At 46.0% G+C, this 27,417-nt stretch overlaps 3 protein-coding genes across 6 annotated transcripts in view; 2 read left to right on the top strand and 1 right to left on the bottom strand.

The window, feature by feature from the left end:
* Positions 1–2,452: 2,452 nt before the first annotated feature.
* LOC119651380 (UV radiation resistance-associated gene protein) lies at positions 2,453–10,651 on the bottom strand. The gene is made up of 5 exons (XM_038054953.1): positions 10,461–10,651; positions 8,633–10,296; positions 8,496–8,570; positions 8,099–8,425; positions 2,453–3,064 (listed from the first exon to the last, which is right to left on the bottom strand). The coding sequence occupies exons 2-5, from the start codon at positions 10,291–10,293 to the stop codon at positions 2,923–2,925; spliced, it is 2,205 nt and encodes a 734-aa protein (XP_037910881.1). The 5' UTR covers positions 10,294–10,296; positions 10,461–10,651; the 3' UTR covers positions 2,453–2,922.
* A 67-nt stretch (positions 10,652–10,718) lies between these two features.
* Positions 10,719–11,489, top strand: LOC119651381 (cytochrome c oxidase subunit 6C). Its single transcript, XM_038054954.1, has 3 exons — positions 10,719–10,859; positions 11,065–11,268; positions 11,330–11,489. Exons 2-3 carry the CDS (start codon positions 11,093–11,095, stop codon positions 11,397–11,399), a joined length of 246 nt encoding a protein of 81 aa, XP_037910882.1. The 5' UTR covers positions 10,719–10,859; positions 11,065–11,092; the 3' UTR covers positions 11,400–11,489.
* A 10,614-nt stretch (positions 11,490–22,103) lies between these two features.
* The window catches only part of LOC119653227 (serine-rich adhesin for platelets), a 47,345-nt gene continuing 42,031 nt past the window's right edge, over positions 22,104–27,417 (top strand). The window contains exons 1-2 of one of the 4 annotated variants that reach the window (XM_038057813.1): positions 22,124–23,393; positions 24,928–25,101. Coding sequence is in view for 2 of the 4 variants with exons in the window: in XM_038057814.1 (XP_037913742.1) it covers positions 23,391–23,393 (3 nt within the window). In the remaining 2 variants the exon portion in view is untranslated. Of the gene's footprint in view, positions 23,394–24,923; positions 25,102–27,417 lie in introns of all 4 variants that reach the window. The other 3 variants (XM_038057812.1, XM_038057814.1, XM_038057811.1) reach the window with 3 other exon arrangements.

Raw genomic sequence — 27,417 nt, 5'->3', positions numbered from 1 at the left:
GAAGGGAGAGAACCATAATGAGCCGCAGTTAAAAGCTGATCCAGCCCCGCGATGCAATACTTGATAGGAGTTCCGTGGGTAGAGTGGAATGAGAAGGAGGTGGTTTTAGTGAGTAGAAGTCTCACATAACTGCGTGGCAGGAGCCAGCAGTAGGTTTTGAACCTTTCCACCTTCCAACGCCAAAAAAAAACAAGTCGGAATACCGGAAGCTCGCGCTTCGGGTATAAAGGTTTTGTGTTCATCTTATGTAAGAAATTTCAACGCATATTTTTCTATCCGTATATAGCTACAAATCCAACATACTCCTTCATATTTTTCCAAACTACGAGACATACGTACATATTGCAGCCATAGATATTACGCTCACCCTAAACAAACAAACTGCCTATTTCCGAATACTGTACACATATAGGCACGTATATAAATTGATCGTACCCATATTTCCGATTTACTTCTTATATCTATCTGAATTAGGCACTACCCGCAAAGTTCATTAGCACGCATATATTATATACCTACATACACACATGTCTGGTTGACAAATAACTAAAAAACTAAAACAAAGTAATTCTCTGCGACCAACTCATAAGAACTCATTTCGTTATGGTATTGACGAATTGATATGTGATGATGACGTCATGCAGGTGGTAGAGTGCACGAAATTCACAAAAAAATGTGAAGTTTCACCCCCTATAACTTTGTTAATAACAGTTGGATTTTCTTCAAACTTGACCAAACTGTGCATTATGTTCTTCATTATATGCATGCCAAATTTCTTACTTCTGGGATGAACATAAGGGGGGTGCCGGGTAAATTTCTAAAATGTGGAAATATACTATTATTAACTTTATTTGTGCAGATGTCGGAACCGGATATATTTTGAGCCCTAGATTTCGTAGAGATGCACCACTGTGATTTTTTCCAGATTTTTCGGTTGGATAGGTTCTGAGAACGAGACCTGTTACACTTGTTGGGGGTCATATTTTGAGCGCTCCCTCCTCCATGTTTCACCCAATATCAAATATTGGACCAGTTTCGAAAAGTACTAATTGAGACCTTTCATTTGATACCCCACATGGCTACATTCTGTGAAAAAAAAATTTGCACCCTCCATTCACATGTATGGGGAGCCCCCCCTTAAACTTAACACAAGATGGCGCCACTTACTGCATGTAAAGGGATCACCAGATTACATACTTTCACCAATTTTCGTAACAATCGGTCCAGCCGTTTCCGAATAAATCGGGTGTGACAGACAGACAGACAGACAGACAGACGGACAGACAGACACCGTCTCGATTCTAATAAGGTTTTGTTTCACACAAAACCTTAAAAAAGACAGACAGACAGACAGACAGACGGTAAACCGATTTTAATAAGGTTTTGTGTTTACACAAAACCTTAAAAAGGGCTGGAGAAAACTAGATTCTTCATGAATGGAATTTTAATATTTCACTTGAATATCAATTATCCTCATTGATAATGACGTCAGCATTTTATTTGGATGGCTTATGATGCGGTAAATTCGCACAAAATTAGTAAGTTTGAACTGTTATGAGTCTTCAGTTTTTTTTCTACATTTTCTTAAACCTACCTCATTACTCATGTCCATATCCATATACATTGCTCATGCTCATGCGCATTGCCTATGTCCATATGCGGGTGTATTGCTCATTTCTATGTCCGAATGCATTTATTTTCGATTATTGATAACGTACAGACACCTTTCACTGAACGAGTCTTAAATTTGTAGAAATATAAAATGCTTGCCACCGAAAAGAGCGTTTACAATTGTAATATACTATTATTATTTTGTTTGTGCAGATATCACCGTGAGGGTATTGTGTGGCCTAAATATCATACAGAAGCATCACCCTGATTTTTTACGTTACCTAATTTCTGAAAATCACTCCATATGACCACAAATTACTTTTTCTAACCCTCCCCCTCCATCCAACTTACAACTAATGCCAAAATTAAAACCTCCTTTGGAAAATACTAATTGAAACCTTCCATTTGGCATCCCAGACGACTATATCTGTTGAAAAAAAGAATGTTAATGTTTCAGCTCCATTTTGCAAGCATTAAGCCCACCATAGAACCATGCCGTCCACTGTAAAAAAGTTTCTATGACCGACAGACAATGAACCGATTTTAATAAAGTTTTAATTTCCAGAACTTATTAGAGATGGATAAGGACAGTTGGAGTGAAAATTAATATCAACAAAACTAAGCCGGATCACCGAATTTTTCTTACATACGTTTATGAATGAATGAATATTGAAACAAGCGTTATTTCTGCCAATACTACCATCAACCATAATGCCACTTTGTATATAAAAAGCGTTGATTCCTTGACCATTCACTGGAAATTCTGGACACCTCAAGAAAAAAAATTGATTCTTCCCCGTACAGATATTGTCTCCTCCTTCAGTAAATCAAACTCACGTAATTCGCATAACAATTAAATCTCTTTAATAATCATGATAATATCCTAGCAATATTCTCGTTACATATTGTTCTGTTTTCACATAAATAAATACAAATATGTAATCATACAATAAACGAAGTGTATGTGCCACTTAACATGAAATTAATCGCATAAATAATAATCATTAATTTTTAAAATTCAGAGAAAAAATTAGGAGCCAACATATCATCATCGACCAGCATCTTATCAACTCATAGTCAAATCGCAAGCCAACATGAAAAGGATGCGATCCAATCCTTCCATTTGAAAATATGATAATTTTGAATTATCTATTCGGATTGAGGGAAAACCAATTGTGATGAAAATGAGAAAATGAAGAAACTTTCCTCGTAAAAATAATCCAATTAGTTGTTGTTCTAGAAGTTCTTTTGTTTGGCGAAAGTGTGTGTCGTCGTTTCTCTATTATTTTGTGGATCTAAACGCCAGATTCTTTACACATTTCCGTTTTCACTAAATGTCGTTAAGTGAACATTGTTATGGATAGATAAAATCGGTTCGGAACTATGAAAGTGTTTGCCATTGTTCGCGGAGAGTTGGTCATCTGAATAGCTACTGCCAACGGAGCGAGAAATTCTGGAAATATATTGGGTGGAATTCATTGCAAAATGTAGGAAAATTATATTCGGTTGTTGCACATGAAATGGCCAATTTGGGACTAAAATTTGAAACGAGTGTAAAGCTTACAAACATTTATTTAATTAATCAAAATAAAGTCGATTCAAAACACTTCTCCCAGCGAGATACAAGAGCATGTATGCCAGTTTCGTAGAAGTCCAATTGTCGGGTGTTGATAAACTCGTCGAAGGCAATTTTTATGGCCTCTTCATCTGTTGACTAATCTCGGCCGTTGAATACTTAATTTTTGGTGCATTTCCTCGAATTGGGTGTAGTATTTCTGTGCATTTATCGTTTCTCCAGGTGCCAAAAAAGAATAGTAAATAACCCCAGCTGTAGACCACCAAACAGTCACTATTACCTTCGCCGGATGGAGGGCCGATTTCTGCATATGCTTCGGTGGCTCATCAGCATCTAGCCATTGTGCTGATCGACGACGATTGTCGTATAATATCCACTTTTCATCACATGTTGCTGGCTGTCAGCAATACTGTCATTGAAGGCACCCCAGGAGTAATTGATAGGTTGATATCCCCTGATAGGGTATATGTCAAGTGGTTCAGTTACAGGGTCAGGTCGCATGACTTGCTCCCTGCGTGTTTTAGGCGTTTAGGTTTTGACCACCGAGTGGCTGACTGTCGTGCGAAGGATCATGTCTGTGCTCGTTGCTCGCAGAGTGGCCATATGGCCTCCTCTTGCAGTAATGAGGTTCACTGCCGGAACTGTGCTTTCCGAGGTCTTCTGGCCGGGCATATGCTCCGGTCGATGCTTTACCCGATTTATGCCACAAGGGCGTCTCGGGCTAATGCCCGCCATTAAGCGCCATATCGCTCACACTACTGCAGCTGAACTGCGCCAGAGCGGCTGCCGTGATGCACGATCTCGACCAGCATATGCGTGAATATAACATTAGCATAGTCATGTTACAGGAGCTCTGGGCAGTCATTGACTGCGTCAGAGGTGTGCCTGGAGACATGCGGGTGTTCACTGCTAGGGGGTCTGCCAAGGCGACCGTCGTCATTAATGATACGCGTTTAGATTGCATCTGTGTTGAGAGTCTCACTAACGAGTGGGGCGTATGTGTCTCAATCACGAGGCCTTTAGGGCGGTGGTTTGGCTCGAGCATGTACTGTCCACCCACAGACGACCTGGAGCCGTATATTGCATACCTGGATGAGGTGGTTCCGCGTATTCGCGAATGGAGGAGTTAGCTGGCCGCTCTCCCCTCTCGGAGTTTGTCCTCTTGTCTGTGGATGAAAAGGTTGCGCTGTTGAATGAGTGGATGTGTAGCGTGAATGATGACATGCTGACGAAGCCCGAACGAAGGGCTCGGAAGCATGTCTCATGATGGACGAATGCTCTCCGTGTAAAGAGGAGGGAAGTCCGGCGCCTAAGGAAGAGGTTCCAAAGGGCGCGTCGTCCGCGTACTGTCCGTCCGGATGTTGATGTTGACCAACTTAGGCTCGCCTATAGGCGAGGTGTCCTGTCTTATAAAGATTTGTTGAAGCAGTCGAAAGAAGAAGACTGGAGGAGATTCGTTGGTGAGCGTTGTGATGACCCTTGGGGTAGGGTCTACCGGATATGCAGAGGAAAATGTAGTCATGACATAGCCGGCATCAAGGTGAACGGTGAACCTATGCTGACTTGGCATGACAGTGTTTTTGCTTTGCTGGGTGAATTGTTTCCGAGCTCCGAGCCTTCGGTGTCTCCTGACGGTTGCTCTCAGGAAGGGGAACAAATTCCTCCCCTGAGGTGTTGTGATATCGAGGAGAGCACGGCGAGGCTCAGGTCTCGGAAGTCACCTGGCTGGGATGGGATGACTGGCAAGATGTGCAAAGCCATCTGGCAGACCATCCCATCTCATGTCCAGTATTTGTTTCAGTGTTGTGTTCGGAAGGGTTATTTCCCAGCATTCTGGAAGACTGCCAGGGTGGTCGTGCTCCTGAAGTCGCCAGAGAAGGATAAGAGTAATCCTCGATCGTACAGGACGATATCTCTTCTCCCGGTCCTTGGCAAGGTCCTGGAGAGAATTATGGTCCAGCGACTGGGGGTGAAAACATCCTATCTGACGTCTGACAGGCAGTATGGCTTCCGTACTGGTAGGTCCACCGACGACGCCTTAATGCATATGAAGAACTTTGTTGTCCGTTGTCCTAGCAAATACGTCTTTGGAATCTTTGTAGATTTCAAAGGTGCATTTGATTACCTAAGTTGGTCGCCTGTGTTGTCCAAAATTCGTGAGTGTGACTGCCAGGAATTAGCTCTGTGGAAGAGCTACTTCCATGGTAGAAAAACATTCGTCCAAGGTGTCAATGAGCGTGTGTGGGTGAACGTGGAGCGCGGCTGCCCGTAGGGATCTATTGCAGGTCCATTTATATGCTTTCAACCGTTGCTAAATGTGTTGCCTACTCATTCTTGTTGAGGGGAACGCTCGGATTGAGGTCGAACAGCGGGGTATTGAGTATATGCGCATCGTTAACTTGTGGTCTTTAAAAGTCAGTGTCGCGGTCTCAACGGAAAAAACCGTCGCGATGATGCTGAAAGGCTACCTACGTCCTTGGGCCCGCACCTGCGCGAGCTCAAGCCACGTTTGACTAAATTGGTGTTTATGTTGAGGCGTGTGATGAGGTGTGAATGGGGTCTAAGCAGGAGAGCTGCTAGATCAATTTATGTGAGACTCTTTCTTGTATGTTGTACGTACGGGCCTCCTATGTTATATGATTTGGCGTTGACGTGCAAGGGCAGGCAGCTTCTCTACGCTTGTCAGTGAGTGACGTTATTATCATGTCTTCCTGTATGTCATACGGTCTCGACCGACGCCTTGCAGGTCTTGTTGGGTGTTCCTCCTCTTGATCTGGAGGTAGTCCGGCGTGCCACGGTCTACAGGATCCGGAGGGGCGTACCTTTGTTGCAAACCCATTTAGTAAGTGTTGATCAGGTGGAGCGGCTAGGACCGCTTGCGGTCGAAAGGGAGAGTGTAACATCTAACTGGCAGCTTAGATGGAACGAATGTGGGAAAGGTCGGGTCACATATGAACACATCAGCTATGTGTCGGCCAGAGGAAGTTCCGTTGTGGACTTTGGACTTGAGATGGGCTTCCTCCTGACGGGGCATGGTAGCTTGAATGAGTTTTTCTTCAAGCGGAACCTTGCCTCCAGTCGGGATTGTGTTCTGTGTGGGGCAGACTCACAGGACTGGTTCCATGTTCTCTGTGTCTGTCCGGCGTACTGTGATATCCGCAATCTAGACGACATAGGCGTTCGTGTGGTGAACGGTATCTTTGATTTTAGCCAGTGCCTTGCTAGCAGTGAGACACTTCGATGTGCTAATATTTTCGCGCGTGCTGCCTTTCAACGAAGGAGGGAGTTTCTCCACGCTGCTTCGCCTGGGGCGAATGGGCTTAGTGATCGTGGTGGATAACCACCAGTCCTGTGTGTTTTGTGTTAGTGTTGTCTTGTGACGTCTTTTTGTGTTATATTGTACGCAGAGCGGTTGTTGACTCGTGGAAAGGTTTCAATGCGGTTCTTCGCTTCGAGCTAATTCCAGTCAACCCGTTGGGGAGTACCGTCCCCACGTACTCGAGGAGGACGATCAGAACTGAGTCTGCGAGGCAATCATCTGAAGTGGCTTTGGCCACGAAGCCTCACCGGAGGTTATCTGGTACGATGGGAAGCGGGACGGCCCTCTAAGAGCATATGCTCCAGGAGAATTCCTGGAGGATCTGTTCTCGGCCGGGTATTGCCGGTTGGCCCGCTAGTAGGATTTCCATGGCGGTTATGGTTATGCCTACATCGCGGGCGGAGCTCATCGGAGCTCAAGCGTGGACTTGCGTTGTACAACTCGGGTGCCGTACCCCTTAGTTGCGGCAGAGGTGTCAGATAGGCCTTGCATCCACTGGTATGAATGCCGAGCCTGCACTCAGTATAAAAAAAACCAATTTTGCATTTTTAGCCATTTTGTCGACCCGAGGTTCGTGGAAAATTACAATTTTCTAGGATATCGGCCAGGCCCTCCGGTGCCCGATTTTCCGCCATGTCTCGTCTTCCCGCCATTGTAGCGTGAAAATTCTTGGATATCCGTGATCTGGGCTGCGTCCCCTTTCGAACAAGGTATCGCCCACGCAAATCCAACGATTTTGCCCTTAGTTGCGGCAGAGATGTTAGATAGGCCTTGCATCTACTAGTATGAATGCTAATCCTGCACTCAGTATAAACCAATACCGCTGTCTCAGTCATGGCGGGGCTCTGATTGTGGTCCCAAAATCAATCTGTGTCCGAAGAGGACCGTGGGATTATGCCTACACGACAGGTACTCAAGTTAAACTTTCATCACATGTTACTGTTCTGTAGAAAAAGGGATCGCTTCTGTTGCGAGAGAGTAAAGAACTGTAAATTTCCATTCGAAACACCATGTTTTGCTCCGTAGGGCTATGCGGAACCCATTTGTCGAGTTTTTGACCTTTCCAAGTTGTTGCAAGTAACGGGAAACTGTCGAATTGTGTACGCCCAGTTTCTCTACAATGTCAGACTGACGTGTGTCGGATTCGACTAGCAAACGCAGCTCGTCGTTGTCAATCGATGGTCCTGGATGTCCACGTGGCTCACTTTGAAGGTTTACGTCGCTTGACCGGAATTTTTCGACCCAAGCCCGTGAGGTTTGTTCGCTTACCGTATCAACTCCAAATGCGCTGTTAATGTTCCTGGTCGCCTCCGCTGCTTTATGACCGAGTTTGAACTCATACAGAAAAAGTATACGTTCTTGGCTCTTTTCCATTTTTTTTTTTCCTTTTTATTCACTGTTATCATAACGATGGACAAAACTGTAATGACTCCTTGATTAAAGGAGTATCTATAGGTCATTATCCGACACCAACAGTGCCAACTGGTGGTGGTTTGAAACAGCAAAATCGCAACTAACTTCACTTGATTGCCAAATCGCCCATTTCATGTGCAACAACCTAATAGTGTTAAAACAAGAAACTTTCTACTCACCTTTGATCATTGACTTTAGCGTCGACTACATCGATTGGGTAGCTCCTTTGCGATGGGATCGGTACGTTCAGTTCAATCGAAGATCCCGACGCTGACGCATAAATCGTCAGTGTCTCGTTCATATCCGTTCCATTCTCTACCGATGGCGTCAGAATTGAAGCCGTTGGTGGTCCGTTGAGTAATGTTAGCAAGTTAGCTAGTGTCGCTCGAATATCACATTTAATATTATACACTTGAAAATTCAACTGGGCTATGTTCTGATTGAGGAGATAGACTGCGTAGAGAATAACATTAGGCGGAGGATTCGTTCGACTGTACAATGGGAATCTGTAAAGGAAACCAACAATTGTTTTGTCACGGACCTAGCATTCAAGACTAGAGATCATCAACCACTTACTCTCGGGGTGCATTCGGGATGTCTTTAATAACGTCTAAAATTCTCGACCGCGATCCATCGTGCTTTATTGGATTTCTGTTAAAACGGGACGGAATTTAACTTGAAATTCACTGAAAATATTCCGAAATTGACCCTACCTAAGTGATAAATCTAAAATTACAGAACACATTTGAACCACATGCGCTACATATCCTAGCGCCACGCTGTACGCAAGAGGCGAAACGATTTCCCGGGTACCATCCGCGCTACTGGACCAGTGTGAGGATTCCCGACTGTCCAGTGCATTCGGCATGGTCACGTTGTGGATGGCGTAGCTTCCGTTCGAACGTCGCCTGATTGGGTAAATGTCCTTCAACTCGTGCAACAATTGCATTCGCCTATCGCGCAACGCCTTGTCAATCGCCTGCAACACTTCCTTGCGCTGTTCAACTGATATTCTCTCTTGTGCAAGGCCTTCCTTCTCGCGGCCCAAATTACGATAGCGCGACATCAGCCACGACCCACTCTCGATGTTGTAATCGTGCAATTTATTTAGCCTCGTTTCTAACTGTTCGATTTGTGACCGTTTGTTTTCACGTTCTTGGCTTAGGAGATTATGGCGGAACCGGGCAATTTCGATTTGTCGTTTGAGATCTTGGGCTTTGAGGATGTCTTCGGGCTTGACCTGATTCTCTTGGAAGAGTAGGCGATTCAGGGTCCGACCCATGGAAGGGTTTCCGCGCGGTCTGTACAAGAAGCCTTTGCTCGTGATCAAATCGAGGTTCAGGCAAAATGCGCTCTTCATGCAAATCTTCTCGGTGATTTCCTTGGAGTGCTCGTTGAGGTGTTTGTATTCTCGCTGCAACTGCTGAATTTTGAGGAGCTTCTCGACATTGTAGCTCGGCCGTATCTCAGAGGCACGGAAGCTCTTCTCGATGTATCGAATTTTCAACATGCTCAGCAGATCCCTGCTCAAATCCACCTGTCCGGGGTAGTTTGGCCGATCGTCCGTCGATCGAACGGGACTACAGCTTCGACTACTGCGCGGCGAGTTTATCTGGAAATCTTTCTCGGATTTGTGTTTCACGGTGGAGGTTGTCGAAGGATGAGACGACGCTCTAGGACTAACTAAATCGCTATAACTTAAATTGCTAAAGATATCACAGCTTTTTGGGACTGCACCGCGTGATGCCCGTTCCACGCTACTGCTCGCACTCGAACTCCGCTGGCTGTTCGCTGGACTCGATGAATTCGACGAGAGAATTTTCTGGTCCATCTTGTAGTTGAGCGCAAGCTGTTGCCGCATAGTTTCCTGTGTAAGGCTAGCAGGCGAGGCGAAATACCCTCCGTGCATTTGAAACGAAAGCGAATTCTCATTGAACTTCGCTTCGGAGCGTTTTGTCAGACAAATCAGCCCCGAGAAGTAGACACCCCAAATGAACAGCATTTTATCCGTGCCCGATTGGGGCGGTGTAGTGCTCTCCCGTCGAGCGCGCAACAGTTCATCGCTACGACCGCGCGGTGTGCACTCCTCGGCCGTGGGCATATGCTCCCAGACGCGAATGCACACGGAAGTCTGTGTGGATTTCAATATCAGCTGGCAATTGATCTCGAGCCAGTCGAATGTGTTGTTGCCGTGCGATTCCATCTTTTCGCTCGTGTAAAAGGGGGCCGACATCACGGTCCAGTGCAGTGTAAAGTAAAGCTGACATTTCGGTTGGCAAACAATATTGTGACCTGTAATTTTAATTAAATTACGCAAACGAAGCTGCTGCGTAGCCAGAGGCGTCCAATCTCGACATCGTGGCCGATTAAACATTTTCTAAAAGAGATGCGATATAATTTCCCGTTTAGCAATCACACATAAAACGTTTTGATGAATTGCACAGAACAACCAACACATATCTATCCTCGTCGAAATGATAAAATACCAAAACAAAAATTTCTTTTTTTCCACTGACGAGTTCATTCGAACTCGAAATTCACCTCATTTTCTTTGCAATAATTGGTTCAAGCAGGCTCCTTGGACTTTAGAACTGTAGCACTGTTTGCAAGGAGTCAAACCCACTTGAGATAACACTAAAAGCGATCACGAGCTCCTTAAAAATGCAACCAGAACTGAAATTGTTTTCCGAGAGTTCAGTGACAGAACCACTTTGTACGACTTCTGCTGTCACAGTGACAATCATCTTCGTTGACTGCTTGAATTTTTTGTTGAATGGCAGGAATAGGGGGAGAGGCTCTTCCCAATTCGGATTCCTAGTGATGGCCTGCACCAAAACTATTTTCCTGACATTTCGTATGGCAGTACTCGACTAAGAATCGATCTCATTGACAAGAAGAAGACATTTGTACTTCTCCATCGAGTTCCGAGTGTTTCGTGAGGTTAGTGCGGATTGATTCCGTTTTTCCTAGTTTAATGTCGGAAATAAACCTTTGAAAGTACTGTTTTGCATTGAATATCGTGTGATTATTCACTAATTTAGTTAAACCAACAGTTCCTACTCGTATTTTGCCTCATTCACGAACCTCATTACGTAACTTTCATTTGACATTTTATCTAACTTTGATTTTTATAATCCATTCCCAGAAAAAAAACCCAATTATCTCCTGTAAAAATGTCATCAAGCGTCGCTGAAACCAAGAGCATTCCAAAGCCCGTGTTGCGCGGACTTCATAATGCCACAATCAAGAGGAATTTGATAGTTGCTTTGGGTCTGGTTGTCACCATCACCACCGCCTACAAGTTCGCCGTGAACGATGTTAAGAAACAAAAATATGCCGAATTTTACAAGTATAGAGACTGGATTTTACTTGGCTGTGAGAAGGGATCTAATTAATTGTTTGTATTGCAGGAACTACGATGCCCAGAAGTCGTTCGAGAGGATGAAGAAGGCTGGCGTTCTGTCTGCCGCCCAGGACTAGGTGGAGATCTTATTGGGTATTTTTCATGTATAGTGTAAAAGTAAAAATAAAAGGAAATAAATATCGATCCTGTTCGGTGTAAAACTGGAAGCTTATTCATTTTTGAGGTTCTGTGACTAGGAAGTAGACAGTTCTTACTGTGCAGTGCCCTGTGAATTTGGGATTAAAAATGCATTCCATTGCGCACGCCCGAGATTATTACTCTGAGTTAACTAACGTATTCATTCCCAGCTGAGTCGACTGGTATCCGACATCCAATCACGATAACAAATCCCTCCGCCACCAGTGAGATTTGAACCGCGACTCGCTACGACAATCCAGCGCTCTAACCACTTGGGCCATCCAGCCACGCGCTCTTTGCATGGCAAAAAAAGGAGACTAAAAGAAATAAATTCTTTTTCCCGGACTAGCAACGCCTCGATAGGGTCGACAGTTTATAAAAGATCTCTGAGATATGCGTACGCAACTGCATAAAAGTATCGAGGGCTTTCGAAATGCTCGTTTTCTCTAACTTGAACAAGGGTTCCGGCGATATAAGCTGAATATTCAGGGCCTAAGCTAAGTGAGGTAGTGGAACTGTGGCTAGTATTCTAGTTCCTCTTGCCTTCACTATGCTTTTGTACTCTGGGAAGCCTAGTGGCAGTAGACGCGAATCCAGCGTCAGACTGTTGTTGGCGCCTGCAAGATGTACACTCTCATGACTTGTGAGCCTGTTTGTAACAAAGTCTTCAGGAAAATTCCTAAAAGTGACATTGCTAAGGGGGGTACAGATCACCGTTCTCGTTAGGCCGCAAGAGTCGGTGCTACCTCTTTCTCTTTAACAAACATAAATATAAACAAGTCGGGAAACCGGAACAAGCTTCGGCTTCAGGTATAAAAGGTTTTGTGTTTCTCTATGTGAGGAGCGTAACGCTGTCCTCCATTGGCTGATAACATTGACTCGAGATATTTAAATCGCTCAGTTCTGCCAATGGCAGTAACCTGCTCAAAACTGAGCGATATAAATATCTCGGGTCAATGCTATCAGCCAATGGAGAACTGCGTAATGAAATTGCTTCATGCATTAACGCAACCTGGATGTAGTGACATTCCGCAATTGGTGTTCTTTGTGATCAACGTATCAGCGAACGTTTAAAATTTACCGCAATGTCGTCCGTCCGCCGCTCCCTATAGTTCTGAGTGTTGGCTGACTGTAAAAGACAATGCAGGATATCCGTGATCGATATGGGGTTTGCGAGAGAGTCGTTTTCGATGGTATGGTCACGTAATTCGCTTGGGAACGGAGCAAAGTCTGAAGGAAAAGAAGAAGATGTGAGGAGCGACGAGTGCATGACAGATCCGTGTCACATAGCTAAAAATTCCATTGCCCTCTATATTTTTTAGAAAACGAATCAATCATTTGATGGTTCTTTCGTGTGACTTTCAACTCTGAGGCAAAGGCCAATATAGTCACAAAAAAATACCCTACTTTATCAACGGATTAGCTTGGAGAAACCTCGAAAAGGGGAAGTCACCCAATGTTTCAATTGTCAACAATTTGGCCACGGATCCTCAAACTGCGGATACGACCCCAGATGCCTAAAGTGCGCGGGCCCACACGCCTCCAGGGACTGCCCCCTCAAATGTATAAATTGTGGCTAACTGGGCCACCCTGCCAACTTCTCTAAGTGCCCCCTAAAGAGAGCCAAAAGCATCCCGCACTCCCGATCTGTTTCGTTCTTCCCCCACCTTGACAGACCCTCGTCTGTTCGTGTCTCGCAGCCTAACATTCTGCCTCAGGCCAACTGGACCGCCCCTCCCTCACTGACCCCGTCTTACGCCACAGTGGCCAGGGGTCGAGCAAGATCCGCAACCCTCAGCCCTTTATCACCCCCACATTCCTCAATTCCCAGGGGCTTTTTCATGGAAGCCAGGTCCTTATTCAATATGTCTTTCTTCTCGCTGTGGAGCACAATCTCCGACTTCTATGACAACTATCCCCGTCTCGCTGTGAAGACAAATCCGAAGCGTACTTACAATTCCTCTTCAAATTGCTAGACAACCAAAATGAAGGTGCTCACACTCAACACTTATTCGCTCATCTCTAACACATGCTCCCGGTTACATTACTTTCCGCAACGACGCGGGCAGAGACACAGTCATACTAGTCAAAGCGGGATTAAGGGCAAACAGCATCCCATCGGCTGCACTGGCATCAAACTGCCTGTTAGCAGTAGTCAGACTTCCTGTCAGGGGTGGTAGCGTCCTCCGAGTCCTAATCGGCTCTCTCTACTTCCCGGGCAGCACAGGTCGTCATCTCAATCCCATTCTGGCCGAACTCTGGGATATCGCAACCAGTTTCAATGCCTTCATCCTTGGCGGTGACCTCAACGCGAGGCACGTATCTTGGAGCGACTCAATTAACAACAAAAACGGTAAAGTGCTCTTCGATTGGTTCCAGTCAGGCCCATTCCTTAACGCGGACATCATTAACACGGGAGTGCCATCCTTTTCTCGCGGGTCTTCTTTCCTAAACGGCTTTATAATCACTGTCACTAGCTGCTCCTCTTTAGCAGCCCACTCAGACCATCATGCCCTCAGCCTCTCTCTACATCTACAGCAAATTCTCCCTTCACTCCACCATCCGCATAAATGCAGATCCTTCAATCTGACAAACTGGGACGGTTTCCAATGCGACTTAGCCAGTGCGCTGGGCCCTCCCCTGGACAAATCCCGCAATTACTCTAATGTTGAGCTAGATACATACATCCGGAAAGTGAACTCTGCCTTCGAAACTACAATTGACAAACACGCTCCAATTAAAGAACCTGGTTACTACAAATACGGGTGCCTTTCTCCCTCAACCCTCCTCTTAGTCCGCGATAGAAACAGACTACTGTATCGCAGAAAACGATTATTTCACCGGTTACGGAACAGATGCAACGCTGACTACCTCTCCGAGATCACCAAACACCTGTCCATCAAAATCAATGGAGCTATTCGGTCCGAACTGAATGCATCTTACAAGAATCTCCTCAAATCCTTCAAACCTGGCCCACAAGTTTCCTCAATAATTAATCGATTGGCTGGAAGAAAAAAATCTTCTATTAACTTCAACCAAATCCCGATAAAAATAGGTAACCTCCAGTGTCACTCCACTGAAGGAAAAATATCCGCACTATTTCAGCCAAATCGCCAGCGGACCCCATCTGGAACTCGGTGGTCGCCAATATTGTCAGCGATAAAAGGTTAAGCTTGGAAGGGTGTTACCTTTGCTCCTTTTCTCCCAGATGCCCTGCTGATATAGTCAGAACAGGCCCGTTCGCCTCCTTCTTTACCTCCCTAGAAGAAGTCGAACTTGCAATCTCCTGGTGCAAAAATAAAAAATCTTCGGGCACCGATGGCATCTCTAACTTTGTTCTGCGGAATTGTGCGCCTAGCATCAGTGAATGTTTCGCCATCTTCTTGAACAACTGCCTGAATAACGGCCACTTCCCGGTATCTTGGAAATCAACCCTCCCCATACCTATCCCTAAGAAGGGGTGCTCGGGCGATCTTAAAGATATGAGGCCTATCTCTCTTCTTTCCAATATCGGAAAAATCTTCGAGCATATCCTACTAATGGACACTACTCCACTATCATGTCACTTAACCAATTCGGCTTCGAAAACCTCAGATTCACCGAGCAGGTAATCCTGTACCTGCAAGGCTATATCCTCAATCAACTGGCAAACAGGCATTACACCGTAGCCTGCGCCTTAGATCTCGAAAAAGCATTTGATTCAGTTTGGAAAGAGGGATTGCTCTACAAACTAATTCAGTCCAATTGCCCCTTCCCCTTATTCAGAATCCTCACAGACTTAATTTCCATCAGAACTTGCCACGTGCGCTTGGATCGACTTTGCTCCATCTTCTACTTCCCGGTAAACTCAGGAGTCCCTCAGGAATCTATTCTACGCCCCAAACTTTTCAACATCTTCCTCCACGATATTCCTCTCCCTCCCGTGAACTTATTCCCCACGCCAACGGAAACTCAGGCAGCCCTCCACCGCCCTTTTCTCCCAAAGACAATGGGCCTCCCGCGGCAGGAGGGATCCTCTTCGCTGATGACACCATCCTATATCCGAGTGGTCTCAGACCCTCACTAGCCTTCCTCTCTCTCAATCTCCTAACCAATAGGGCCATCGCTTATTTCAACCAGTGAGCCCTTACCGTCAATTCCCTTAAGTCTGAGGTTATTTGCTTCAGAAACCCCAGTGGGAAGTGCCACTGGCGCACAGTGCCGGAAAGCAAAAATCTGCATTTTCGCATTGCCAACCACATACTCAAGTCGAAACCAAACATTAAATACTTGGGAATCTCCCTCAACAACAAACTTAAATCCAACCCTCACGTCAGATCTGCTATTGTCAATGCCTCACCTGCCTTAAAAAATCTCCTCTTATCCCGGGCCCTGTTCCCTGCCACCAAAACCCTTTTATACAAAACTCTTATTCGTCCAATCCTGATCTACGGTTTTCCAGCATGGGCTACCATGTCACCGAACGTAGCAGAAGCCCTCCAACGCTTTGAAAGGACAATACTCAGGAAATGCACGGCCAAATACACAAAGCCAAACCTAAAATTTCACCAAAACTCTCTCCTGTACGACCTTTCTGGGGTTTGCCCCATAATTCCGCACATGATCAAGTTGTCACGCGTCAGACTGAAAAAGTGACTGCCCCACCCTAACCCGCTGATAAAAAATCTCGCTAAACGCAATACGTTGTTACGCGCGCAGAGGTACTACTTGTCAGGACAGTAATTCTCCTCTCAACCATCACGCCCCCCCTCCCTCCTTCATCCCCTCCTTTTATCAAAGCTCCTCCCCGGACTTTCACAGAGGCTAACCGCGTAAGTCCAATGTTCCGGTAATCAATCCCCGCGCATTTCTAGATCACCTTTTATTATTTTTCTTTGGTTATAGCACCAATTATAGAGGTATCACGTTGTTGAGTATCATCTACAAGATATTCTCAGTTATTTTGCTAGGTCGGATAGCCCCATTCGCCCAGAACATCATTAGCTCATACCAAAAAGGCTTTCCTTCAAGCAAATCAGCACCAGATCAGATTTTCTCTCTGCGACAAGCGATTGAAAAATTGTTGGAATATGGACATCAGTTGCACCATCTTTTCATCGACTTTAAAGCCGCCTATGATAGCATAGCTAGGATAAAACTGTACACGGCCATGAGAGAATTCGGTATCCCAACGAAATTGATAAGGCTGACTAGGCTGACCCTCACCAATGTGCGAGGCCATATAAAGCCAGCAGGATTACGCTCAAGACCATTCTCTCTCATTCATTCAGCCCCAAAGTCCATCCCAATACTCTTTCGCTTCCGTCACCGAAAACTGTACTGTCTGGACGCTCTGTTGAGATTCGTTGAGAGATCTGAAAAAGCTCCGCTGGTTCCTCTCGTATGTTGTATTCTGGACACGTCTGGAATGACTTTCGCCATACCATCGTAACCGACTGCATCTGACAGAAAGTTTCGGCCACAGTTAGATACTAGACAGCTACCTCACTCCCCCTTGCCCTTCAAGGGGGGAAATCAGTGCGAGTACACACGATTTCAAATTGCTTTGCCCCTGAGCATGAGCGAGATGTTCCGAAAACCCGATCAGCTGTGTTTGACATACCGCCCGGACTTGCCAATGTATTGGTGAGATTGGCAAGTTTTTGCTTATGTATAAGTCAATACGTGAAACAACTTTTTGCTATATGGGTGAGCACGCCGTGGTACCAGAATAGCAAAAGCTCACCGATCTCTCTCTTACCAATACGATTTGACGAAGATTATGCCGTTTCCTTGTTTAGCGTCTCTGATGTGTACAGATATGTTTCTGCAAGCACATTTGCAAGTGGGGTCATTTTTGTAAGGGTACTGCCTATAGTATATCTACTGTGGTTTCGGCTTTAGTGTGTCCAGAATTTCAACTACGGGTGTCTCACTGGGGATGGCATAGTTCCGTTAAACCCTCTGCACCTTACTTACTGGTCAAAGGGTAGTATAGGTCCCGGGGCGAAACGTGGATTGGTACCCACGATGGAGCGTAAAACCTGGGAAATGCCTGCTGAACCAACACCAACAGCTCTACTACCAAACCCTATCTCCACCTCCACGTGGTGACCGCTGAGAGCTCTTTCTTAACGAAAAGCTGCAGACGGAGAAGGATGAAGGCGAGTCTCCCGCGCCTAAAAACGGGACAAATTGTACCAACTGGTCCTCCAGGTTGGGGGTTGGGTAGGGCTGACAACCCTACACGGAAAACAACCTGTTACGAAGCCACAACAGGAGCCTCGGATAGGACGGATGTTAAAACGACGGAACCGGCAACGACAAAGGAACAACGATTTGCGCATTTTCTCATGGAACGTGCGCTCCCTGTACAGAGATGAAGCTGATAAGCAGCTAGCCGATACTCTGTCCCAATATAGGGCTGATGTAACAGCGTTGCAAGAGATGCGATGGACAGGGACCGGTTTCCTGGAGAAGAGCCACTACACCATATATTATAGCGGCCATCCAGTAAACCATGTGCTCGGAGTAGGTTTCTTAGTCAGCCAAAAAATGAAACCTGCTGTTATCGGCTTTGAAAGTATAAGCGAACGGCTATGCACTCTGCGCTTGCGAGGCAAGTTTAGAAATATAAGCCTCATAAACGTTCACGCCCCTACAGAGGAGACTGCAAAGTCGGAGAAGGATACCTTCTACGAGGCAGTAGAAAGAGTCCTCGAAGCCTGTCCCAGATATGATATCAAAATCATACTTGGGGATTTTAACAGCCAAGTAGGGAAGGAGCCCGTATTCAGGCGATACGTTGGCTCCCATAGCTTACACGAAAAAACAAATGATAACGGACTGCGGACTATTCAATTAGCAGGGTCACACGAAATGGTTGTTGGAAGTACCTGGTTTGCGCGGAAAGCGGTCCACAAACATACGTGGGCCTCTCCAGACGGGACCACTTTCAACCAAATTGACCACGTGTTGATCGAACGCCGCCATCTCTCAGCCTTGATGAATGTCAGAACATATAGGGGGGCCACTATAGACTCGGATCACTATCTCGTTGGCATGGTGCTCCGAGCTCGAATAACAATACCACCTAGAATCCCCTCTGACAATCAGGTGAGAGTGAACACTGAAGCCATCCACAACACAACCCTCCGCGACACCTATAAGAGGGAAATGGACGCTGCAATAACCGCAGTCAACAGAGGACCTGGAGATGAAGCATCAACTAATGATCTTCACAACCACCTGAAGAACGTTATCATGGATACGGCCACAAATATACTTGGCCCCAGCCGCAAAAGGAGTCGGAACGGCTGGTTTGACGATGAATGTAAGCTAGCAACGGAACGGAAGAATGCCGCATACCGAGTAATGTTGCATTCTCAAAGAACGCGGGCACGCGCTGAGACTTATCACGAACTCCGTCGAGCGGAGAAGCGACTTCACAGACGGAAAAAGGAAGCCTGGGAGAACCAACAAGTCTGTGAACTAGAAAAGTACAGGGAGCAACCGCACCAGGCGCGGAAGTTTTACCAACAAGTCAGCAGGATGAAGCCTTATACACCTCGATGCTCATCCTGCCGAGACAAAGAGGGAAATCTGATTTCCGACAGAATGGGCATATTAGAGCGATGGGTTGAGTACTTTGATGAGCTACTGAACAACCAGAACATCGGCGAGTTGGAGGTCCCGCCAACTGAAGACGACGGACAAATACTGCCACCACCAAGTTTAGGAGAAACAGTCCGTGCAATTAATCGGCTAAAAAATCATAAGTCGCCAGGAGCCGATGGAATTACAGCCGAATTGGTTAAATATGGAGGCGACCAGTTACACCAAGTGGTTCATCAACTTGTGCGCAAGGTATGGGACAGCGAATCAATGCCTGACGATTGGCAGCGAGGCATAATCTGTCTCATACATAAAAAGGGAGATATCACACAGTGCAGCAATTATAGAGGTATCACGTTGCTGAGTACCATCTATAAGATATTCTCCACTATCTTGCTAGGCCGGATAGCCCCATACGCCCAGAACATCATTGGCCCATACCAAAGAGGCTTCACTCCAGGCAAATCAGCAACAGATCAGATTTTCTCTCTGCGGCAGGCGATGGAAAAACTGTTGGAATATGGACAACAGTTGCACCATCTGTTCATCGACTTTAAAGCCGCCTATGATAGCATAGCCAGGGTAAAACTGTACACGGCCATGAGGGAATTCGGTATCCCGACGAAATTAATAAGACTGACTAGGCTGACCCTGACCAATGTGCGAGGCCAGATAAAAGCAGCAGGATCACTCTCAAGACCATTCGACATCAACAACGGTCTACGACAAGGGGATGCGCTATCATGCGTCCTCTTTAACCTGGCCCTCGAGAAGGTGATCCGTGATGCTGAGGTGAATGCAAGAGGTACGATCCTCTTCAAGTCCACCCAACTACTGGCCTATGCTGACGATATCGACATCATGGGAAGAACCACCCGAGACGTTCAAACTGCCTTCATCCAGATCGAGCAGGCGGCGCGAGATCTTGGGCTGCACATCAATGAAGGCAAGACAAAATACATGGTGGCAACGTCAGCACCAAAGACGAATCAACCAACAACATCAAACCGCACTGGTCAAACACAAGCACGAACAAGAATAAGGATAGGGGAATACAACTTTGAGACCGTTGACAATTTCTCCTATCTAGGGTCGAAAATCACAACCGATAACAACTACGATGATGAAATCCGCGCACGGTTGTTGTCAGCCAACAGAGCCTACTTCAGCTTACAAAGACTGTTCCGCTCGAAACGTCTCACCATAGGGTCAAAGCTCTTACTGTACAAGACTATGATCTTGCCAGTCCTCATGTATTCCTCGGAAACTTGGGTTCTTAGCAAGAAAAATTGCGAACTCTTGGCCGCGTTCGAGAGAAGAATCCTCCGAAGAATTTTTGGCCCCCTACATGAGGATGGACGATTCCGTAGCCTACACAATGACGAAATCTATGAGCGATACCATGACCGTCCGGTTGTGGATAAAATCCGGCTCAATAGGTTACGGTGGGCGGGTCACTTAATCCGTATGGATGAAGATGATCCCATCCGGAAAGTCTATAAGGGCAATATCTATGGTAGGAAAAGAAGACGAGGCAGACCCTGCCTAAGATGGAGCGATGGCGTGGGCCAGGACGCCAGACAGCTTTTAGGGATATCGAATTGGTGGACCTCGGCGCAAAACCGGGATGTCTGGAGTTCCTTATTAAGGCAGGCCTAGACCGGATACCGGTTGTTGCGCCGTTGATGATGATGATGATGACCTTACTTCACACCCGTCTGCTGGCATTGCCAGTACTGATCTGAATCTGATAGCCGGAACTCCACCACAATACACAAGTGATTGTAGTTGCAATAGCGACATATCAGCACACAGCCGAGATGCAATCTCATCATTGATTTGTGATAAAATTCCCGGAGTTGGTGGAGATGCATAGAGCCTGGGAATACCTGATATCCGAAAATTCTATACACGCTCTTTGGAATTCCTCCTGAACCTCAGCTGGACGGTGGAGAAGAGTGCTTCGGCGAGTACTGAAAATGTTGCCTGCAGGGCGGCGTGGTGTTGTTGATGCCCCCGCCTCTGCCCCCATTGACTCTGGGTCACCAGTTTCCCCGATGATCTCAAGTCGAACACGCTCCCTGATGGTGGCCGGGATTGTGTCGCTGCGAGTGATAAAGCGGTATTGGTCTGCAACTCGCTGCACAGTCACGTGCGCGAATCACAGGAAACGCTCGACGAATCTCTGGTGCAACAAGGGGCGATAAGATGTTGTACCCGCCCCGCCGTTATTTCGTAGTAGGAGCGGATGATGAAGAGGTCCATTTCTTCAGTCCACTCCATCCGCTGCCTACGTGAACCTGCTGAAGTGGTCGCCACAGATTGTGGCGAAACAGCTGCAGCAGGCGGAGCAATGCTCCTGGACGTCGTGGCGCCTAGTCGTCCATTACGGGAGGCCGACCCAGTCACCAAGTCAGACGACTCCCGCCGTTTATCCGTACCAGACCTCAAATTACTTCTTTTTCTCATTTTTGGTGGTACATTTTATCCCTAGCTGCCAGGTGTTGGGATAGCTTCCTTAGTGAGTAACCTGCAAGACTGCGAAATTCCTGCACTTTCCTCACCTACTCCCTGAGACGCTGCGGTGGCGTACAGTCATTCAGATTGAAGCTATCCATCCCTCCTCCTTTCAAAACCGGGCTTGGGACCGGCTACGGCGGAGTTATTATTATTATTACTATTTAATTCACAAACGCAACGCCTACGAAAGTAAATTTAAATGATGTCTTTTTTTTAACTTCGTATTTAAAACGGCTACGGAGCTCACTGTAAAAATCGACAAGGGAATGAAGAAATTGTTAATAACAAGTCTTTTTCATTTTTATAACCGAAAATCCATTTTCGCTTTCATTTCGTTGTAATTTCCATTTGAATTATTTTCTACTATAAAAATAATCTCGGTCCTAATATATCGTGTGTGAATTATTTCAATGACCCGCCCAGACTCAAACTTCGACTATCATTTTAAATTCGAAGCGCTCACTTTTTTGCTCAAATCATCTCATAACCTCGCCTCCATACTCACCACGTCTAGAATCTTGCCTTAACCGCTGACGTGCTGGATTCTAAAATGCCTTGTTCGCGACATAGCTGAGTCCGCACTTTGTACGTTTGCGCCCAATTCCAAAACATAATAATGTTCCATTCTCAACGTTTTCCGTGGTGAATTTTCACTCTTAGCAGTTGGCACTCTACACAATCGGAGTGAATACGCATGTCAGTACCTCTTTTTTTCACCTTCGTTCCATTTTACAGTGTAATCGTTCGCTCCGCTACGAAATGCAAATGGCGGTCGTTGTTATTGTTCAAGTGTCCAAGTCCGAACGGGAATTAGGTGAAAATTGAACTTTTTTTAAATCGTTTTCTAACAAGAAATGTTGATTTCTGTCGTGCGTAAAACAACGATTGCGCGTCATAGATTGCACAGGACATTGTGAGCGGGGCGCGTACGTGATTTTGATGTGAAAATTCGCGGTTGCGATTTTCCCGTCGTCGCCGTCGTCGTTGTCGAAAGAAGCCAACACAGGAAAGTTTTTTCTTCGTGTGGCGAACGCGAGTTTTTCTGGAGTGCGAAAGACATCGTAATTGTGGAAAAATTGATGCGTCCCGAGCGAGTTTGTGTGGCAAATGTCCGGGTTTCGTTGTGAAAAACAGTGAAAAGTGGATAGCGTGCAGTTTGGAAGTGGAAAAAGCGCCGATCGCACGGAAAAGTGTGTCAGAAAACGGGGGGTAAAAACGACGGCCGCGAACGAGCCTACACCATGGATTTTCTGCATGAGAATCTGGAATAGGGAAGAGATTTCACGTGGATTAGCTGGCGTGAGGGCTTGCGGCCAGTGCGGAAATCGCTCCCGAACGGGATTCGTTGTGGCGCAAATATTTTCCGTGTGGAAAAATGTGATTTTTCGCTGTCGACCATTGCGGGAATTTCGCTGTGTGTGGAGTGTGTACTTGAGGAGCAATTTTCGACGTCTCGATTCTCGGCAGTTGACTCGACGGGTGACAGATTGAAAGCCAAGGCAAGGCGCCGAGAAATCGCCGTCGGGGAACGGGTCGCGACCGAGCTAAGAGTTTAGTGCGTGGAATTTGGAAATTGTCGAGTGGAAAAACAAGAAATTAAAATCTAATAAAAATTTTTAATCGACGAAATATATAAATAAAAACTAAACCGATCGTGCGGAGTGTGGATGTGTTTGTGTGTGTCGGGGGAGCATTCAGCAGTATTCAGTCAACGACGTTCAACTACGCGACGGCAACGGCTGCGGCGACGAACGATACATCTCGCATCTCCCTTGCACGCCGCCTAGTGCCCTGCGGGCAGAAATGAGAAAGAAATTATGGTGTGTTTTCCTTTGGACTGCAATTTTGAATTTGTTTCGTTTGCTCTCGATATTGTTTTTCCATTTCCGTAGTTAAGTTTTTGTTTGCGTAGCAGCGACTGGGAGCCGGGCAGGGTGGAATTGAATTGCTTGATGACCCTCAGGGTGGCCGGGTCACGGTCACTGACGTGAGCCGAGCCCAGCTTCGGGGACGCCTAGGTGGTAGCGTTGTCCCGTTGTGCGATGACGACACGGCGGCGACGATAAGGAAGCTGGCGCTCACGAGTCACGAAGCATGTCATTATGTAGACGGGCGAGTGGGGGACCGTCCGTGATTCGGAAACCCAATGTAATTAATATCCCGTGGCACACTCCCCACGTAGCGTAGTGTGTGAGACTGGAGTGCCGTCGGTGTGCATACGTACGGCCGCGTCGCGTATTCACGTGCGCTGCACACGCACACATTAACAGGTCATAAACAAAAATCATCAGCCAATTGTGCCGCCGGAGCGGGTTGTTCACTTGCGGATTTGTTTGGACTTTTATCTCGTTTTCCGGCAATCGGTTGTCAGGGATAACTGGCGCAATCCATTTGACCTTTCCAGCGCGATTTTGGATTCAAGTGAAATTCAAATTGAGGGAACTTATTTGAGCTACCCAAACTGCGCGCAAGTGTGTGTAAGCACAAGCACGAGATCCGAGCGGAAAGTAATACTGGCTGAACGGCGCCCTTTTAGATTGCTCCCTTTCCAGCGTGCTGCCAGGGTACTGTCAAGAGTGCTAGCTGTCCTCCTTACTCTAGAGAACTGGACGGAACCATACTTGTAAACAAAACCACGATTCGGCTCCCCATTCAGAACACACACAACCAAGCGCCACTGTGTCTCTCAAAATGGCCGCCGTTTGGCCCGAAAACACCGCTTTTAATTCCAAGTTGCACTTTGACGTGCGAGCTTTGATTCGTGGAACAGTCACACTCGCGGCCAGAATTTCACGGGGGACTTGTGTCCGTCGTGAGCTGGCCAGCGTAGCGTGAGATCTACGAGGGAGGTTTTCTGGCACTTGTGCCGAACAAATATGAAGGTTGAACGGGTTGAATCGGCGGTGTATGGTGGTGTGTGGGTGCGCGAAAGTGTGCGTTTTCATTCAAAATATACGTACGGGAAAAATTGGGGGGAAATGTCAAAATCGCGTGCCTGGCAAACGGACGGCGACAGGCGGAATGAGCGATTGTCGATGCTTTTATTTTATTATTTTATCACTTTTTCTCCTGTTCCTGGCCCCGTTTCGCGGCTCCCGGCAACGGGAATTAACTGTACATGCGAGAGCACCTCATTAACCTTAAGATACTCGGAATTGCACCCACAAACAGATGAAATATTCTTAAGCGCTTTTCTTGTTCTGTCTCGTTTCATGTTGGCATTGTGTGTCGTCGCTGTTGATTCTTGCTTTCTCCTCTCCAACACCACCGGCCTCGGCACTTTTCCGGTTTTTAATGGGATCTGGAAACTTAATCGAAATATCTCCGATCGTCCATCGAAACTAATAAAGTTAGGTTTTGGGGATTTTATTGCCATCTTGTTGCGACAATTCTCTCGACGATCGGGGCAGCATCCGCTACGAATTAATCGCTTGCTGGTGTCCACGACGTTCATCTAGGAGACGCCGGCCGACCATTGGGTATCCATATGTGCTTTAAGGCATGTCGATTTTAATCCATTAATGAAAGGTGAGTTATCTTTTGCATTTCGTTTATTATGTTCAGTTTATATCGTTTCATTTTTTGTGTTTCAAAACGAAATTACGTAGGATTTGATTGCAGTTATCTAAAGGTCGAACAGTCATGGAGAATTAAAAATGTAAATCAAGCGAAGATGCTTCTAATTTTAGCTAAGATCCGCATAAATAGTATTTTAAGAACCTTTTGTGTTCCCTCCATCATGACACTCTCAGATTCTCCCCATTTCGATGCAAACGATCAAAGCTGGCTCCGGATCTTTTTCTTTCCTCTGGATAACCTTCGAATGCAGATTGGTTGGTTAGGTTTGAACTGGAAGTAATGAATTAACTTTATTCGGAGTTTGCTATAGAACCGGGTTCCATACTGAGTTCAACCGTAAGGATTCTAAGGAAGGAAGTCTCTGGACTATCTGTATTTATTGCTCGCTTACTGGGTAGCAACTCAAAATTTAAGATACATTGACCTTTTCAACGACCCTGGTACGTGACCAATTGAATGGTAAAATTCATTGACCCTTAGGAAGGTAAAAACTCCAAAATCAGCATAAATAAATGTTGGATGGCACTTCATCTTGCAGAACACTTGTGTCAGATTAGAACGCAACCATTTTTCATCGATCTCCAGATGACTAAATTTTTTGCGGCTGGTAGCCCATTCTAGAAGCTACTGAAGAGTGGGGTTTGACTTGTCTGCAAAAAGTTGGAATAGGTCACACTAGTGTGATTTTAATGAGGCACATTTTGTGATCCCTAAACATTTCTGCAGTTTTATTTTTCCTATTTTTTGTTAGGTCGTTCAGGATTGCCTGCGATTCGATGTTGCTTGTTGTTGGATCTGTGTATGCAATTGAGACTGGTCTACATATTAGGAGGTCGTTTCCTTTCAAGCCGAAATTTCATATCATTTTTTAAGGTTTTATTAAAATCGGTTCAATGTCTGTCTGTCTGTCTTTTTTTGCCGATGGAAGGTGGAAAGCTTCAAAAGCTACCGCAGGCTCCTGCCACACGGTTATGTGGGACTCTTACCCACTAAAATCACCTCCTTCTCCTTCCACTCTCCCCGCGGGACTACCATTTGGCACTACGTCGCGGGGCTGGATTAGAATTTATTCTGCGCTCATGTAAATATTCGTGTCTTTCTCGCGTTCATTCTTTGGGATGACTTCTTCTTGCCTAAGCTACTTCCCGATGGTTGCAATCACTTTTTCGACTTTGGTCCATATCCCCTTTGCTTTCACCAGTTCCATTATATTTTCGGGTGTAAAGTGCTGCCCTTTAGGCTTCGAATCTGGGGAAATGACAAAAACGTGTTCTGCGTCCTCTGCAATATTTGGGCACTTTGCGCCATATTGCGATTCATCACGCCCAAGTCGATACAGATATGCCCGATAGCCTCCGTGTCCGTTAAAAAATCGAGTTAGGTCGAAACCTACTTCGCCGTGGGGTCGCTCGATCCATTTCCGGATATCCAATATGATTTTGTGTCTCCAGCGGCCTTTTCCTGACTCGTCCCACTTCTCTTGCCATTCCGCGACAATTTCAGTTCGTGTGAATTTTCGCCGACGAGCAGGAGATTCTCCGGTAAGATACGTTCGATCGTAAAGTCGTTGTATTCCTTTCGCCAAAATCTCAATCGGGAGCACTTCTGCTATCACGCAAGCTGCTTCATTGGATATTTTTCTGTAAGCGCAACATGTTCGGAGTACACTTATGCGATACGCAGCTTCAATTTTTCTCTTATTTGCTGTATTTTTCAGTGCATCTGCCCATACTGGGGCTGTATACAGTAGGATCGAACTGACCACCTTCAAAATAAGGAGTCGACGGCTCGGCCTTGGGCCACCTATAGTTGGTAGCATTATCGCACCCAGCTCTCCGATATTATATGTCTTGGTTTCTGCACCCTCCACATGCAATCCGAAATTTAACCTCTGGTCAATCATTACACCTAAGTACTTAAGTGCAGGCTTGGGATGAATTGTTTGCGTTCCAACTTTGATCTTCATGGATGTGCACTTTCTCCGCTTGGTAATAAGTACTACTTCCGTCTTATGCTCTGCGAGCTGTAGACCAGCATTCTCTAACCAGGATTTAATCTCGTAGACTGCTTCATTTGCATAGAGCTCGGCTTCCTCGAGAAGGCGTGGAACAACCGTCACACCAATATCGTCCGCGAAACCAATGGAGGCCACACCAGTAGGAAGGTCTAGGGTTAGTACCCCGTTATACATAATAATCCACAAGAGTGGTCCTAGGGCAGACCCTTGTGGAACTCCGCATGTCGTTTGGTATGATTTCATTCTTT

Source organism: Hermetia illucens, chromosome 3 (assembly GCF_905115235.1).
Source record: "Hermetia illucens chromosome 3, iHerIll2.2.curated.20191125, whole genome shotgun sequence".
Classification (NCBI taxonomy): domain Eukaryota; kingdom Metazoa; phylum Arthropoda; class Insecta; order Diptera; family Stratiomyidae; genus Hermetia; species Hermetia illucens.
This window is presented reverse-complemented; position numbering and strand designations above follow the sequence as displayed.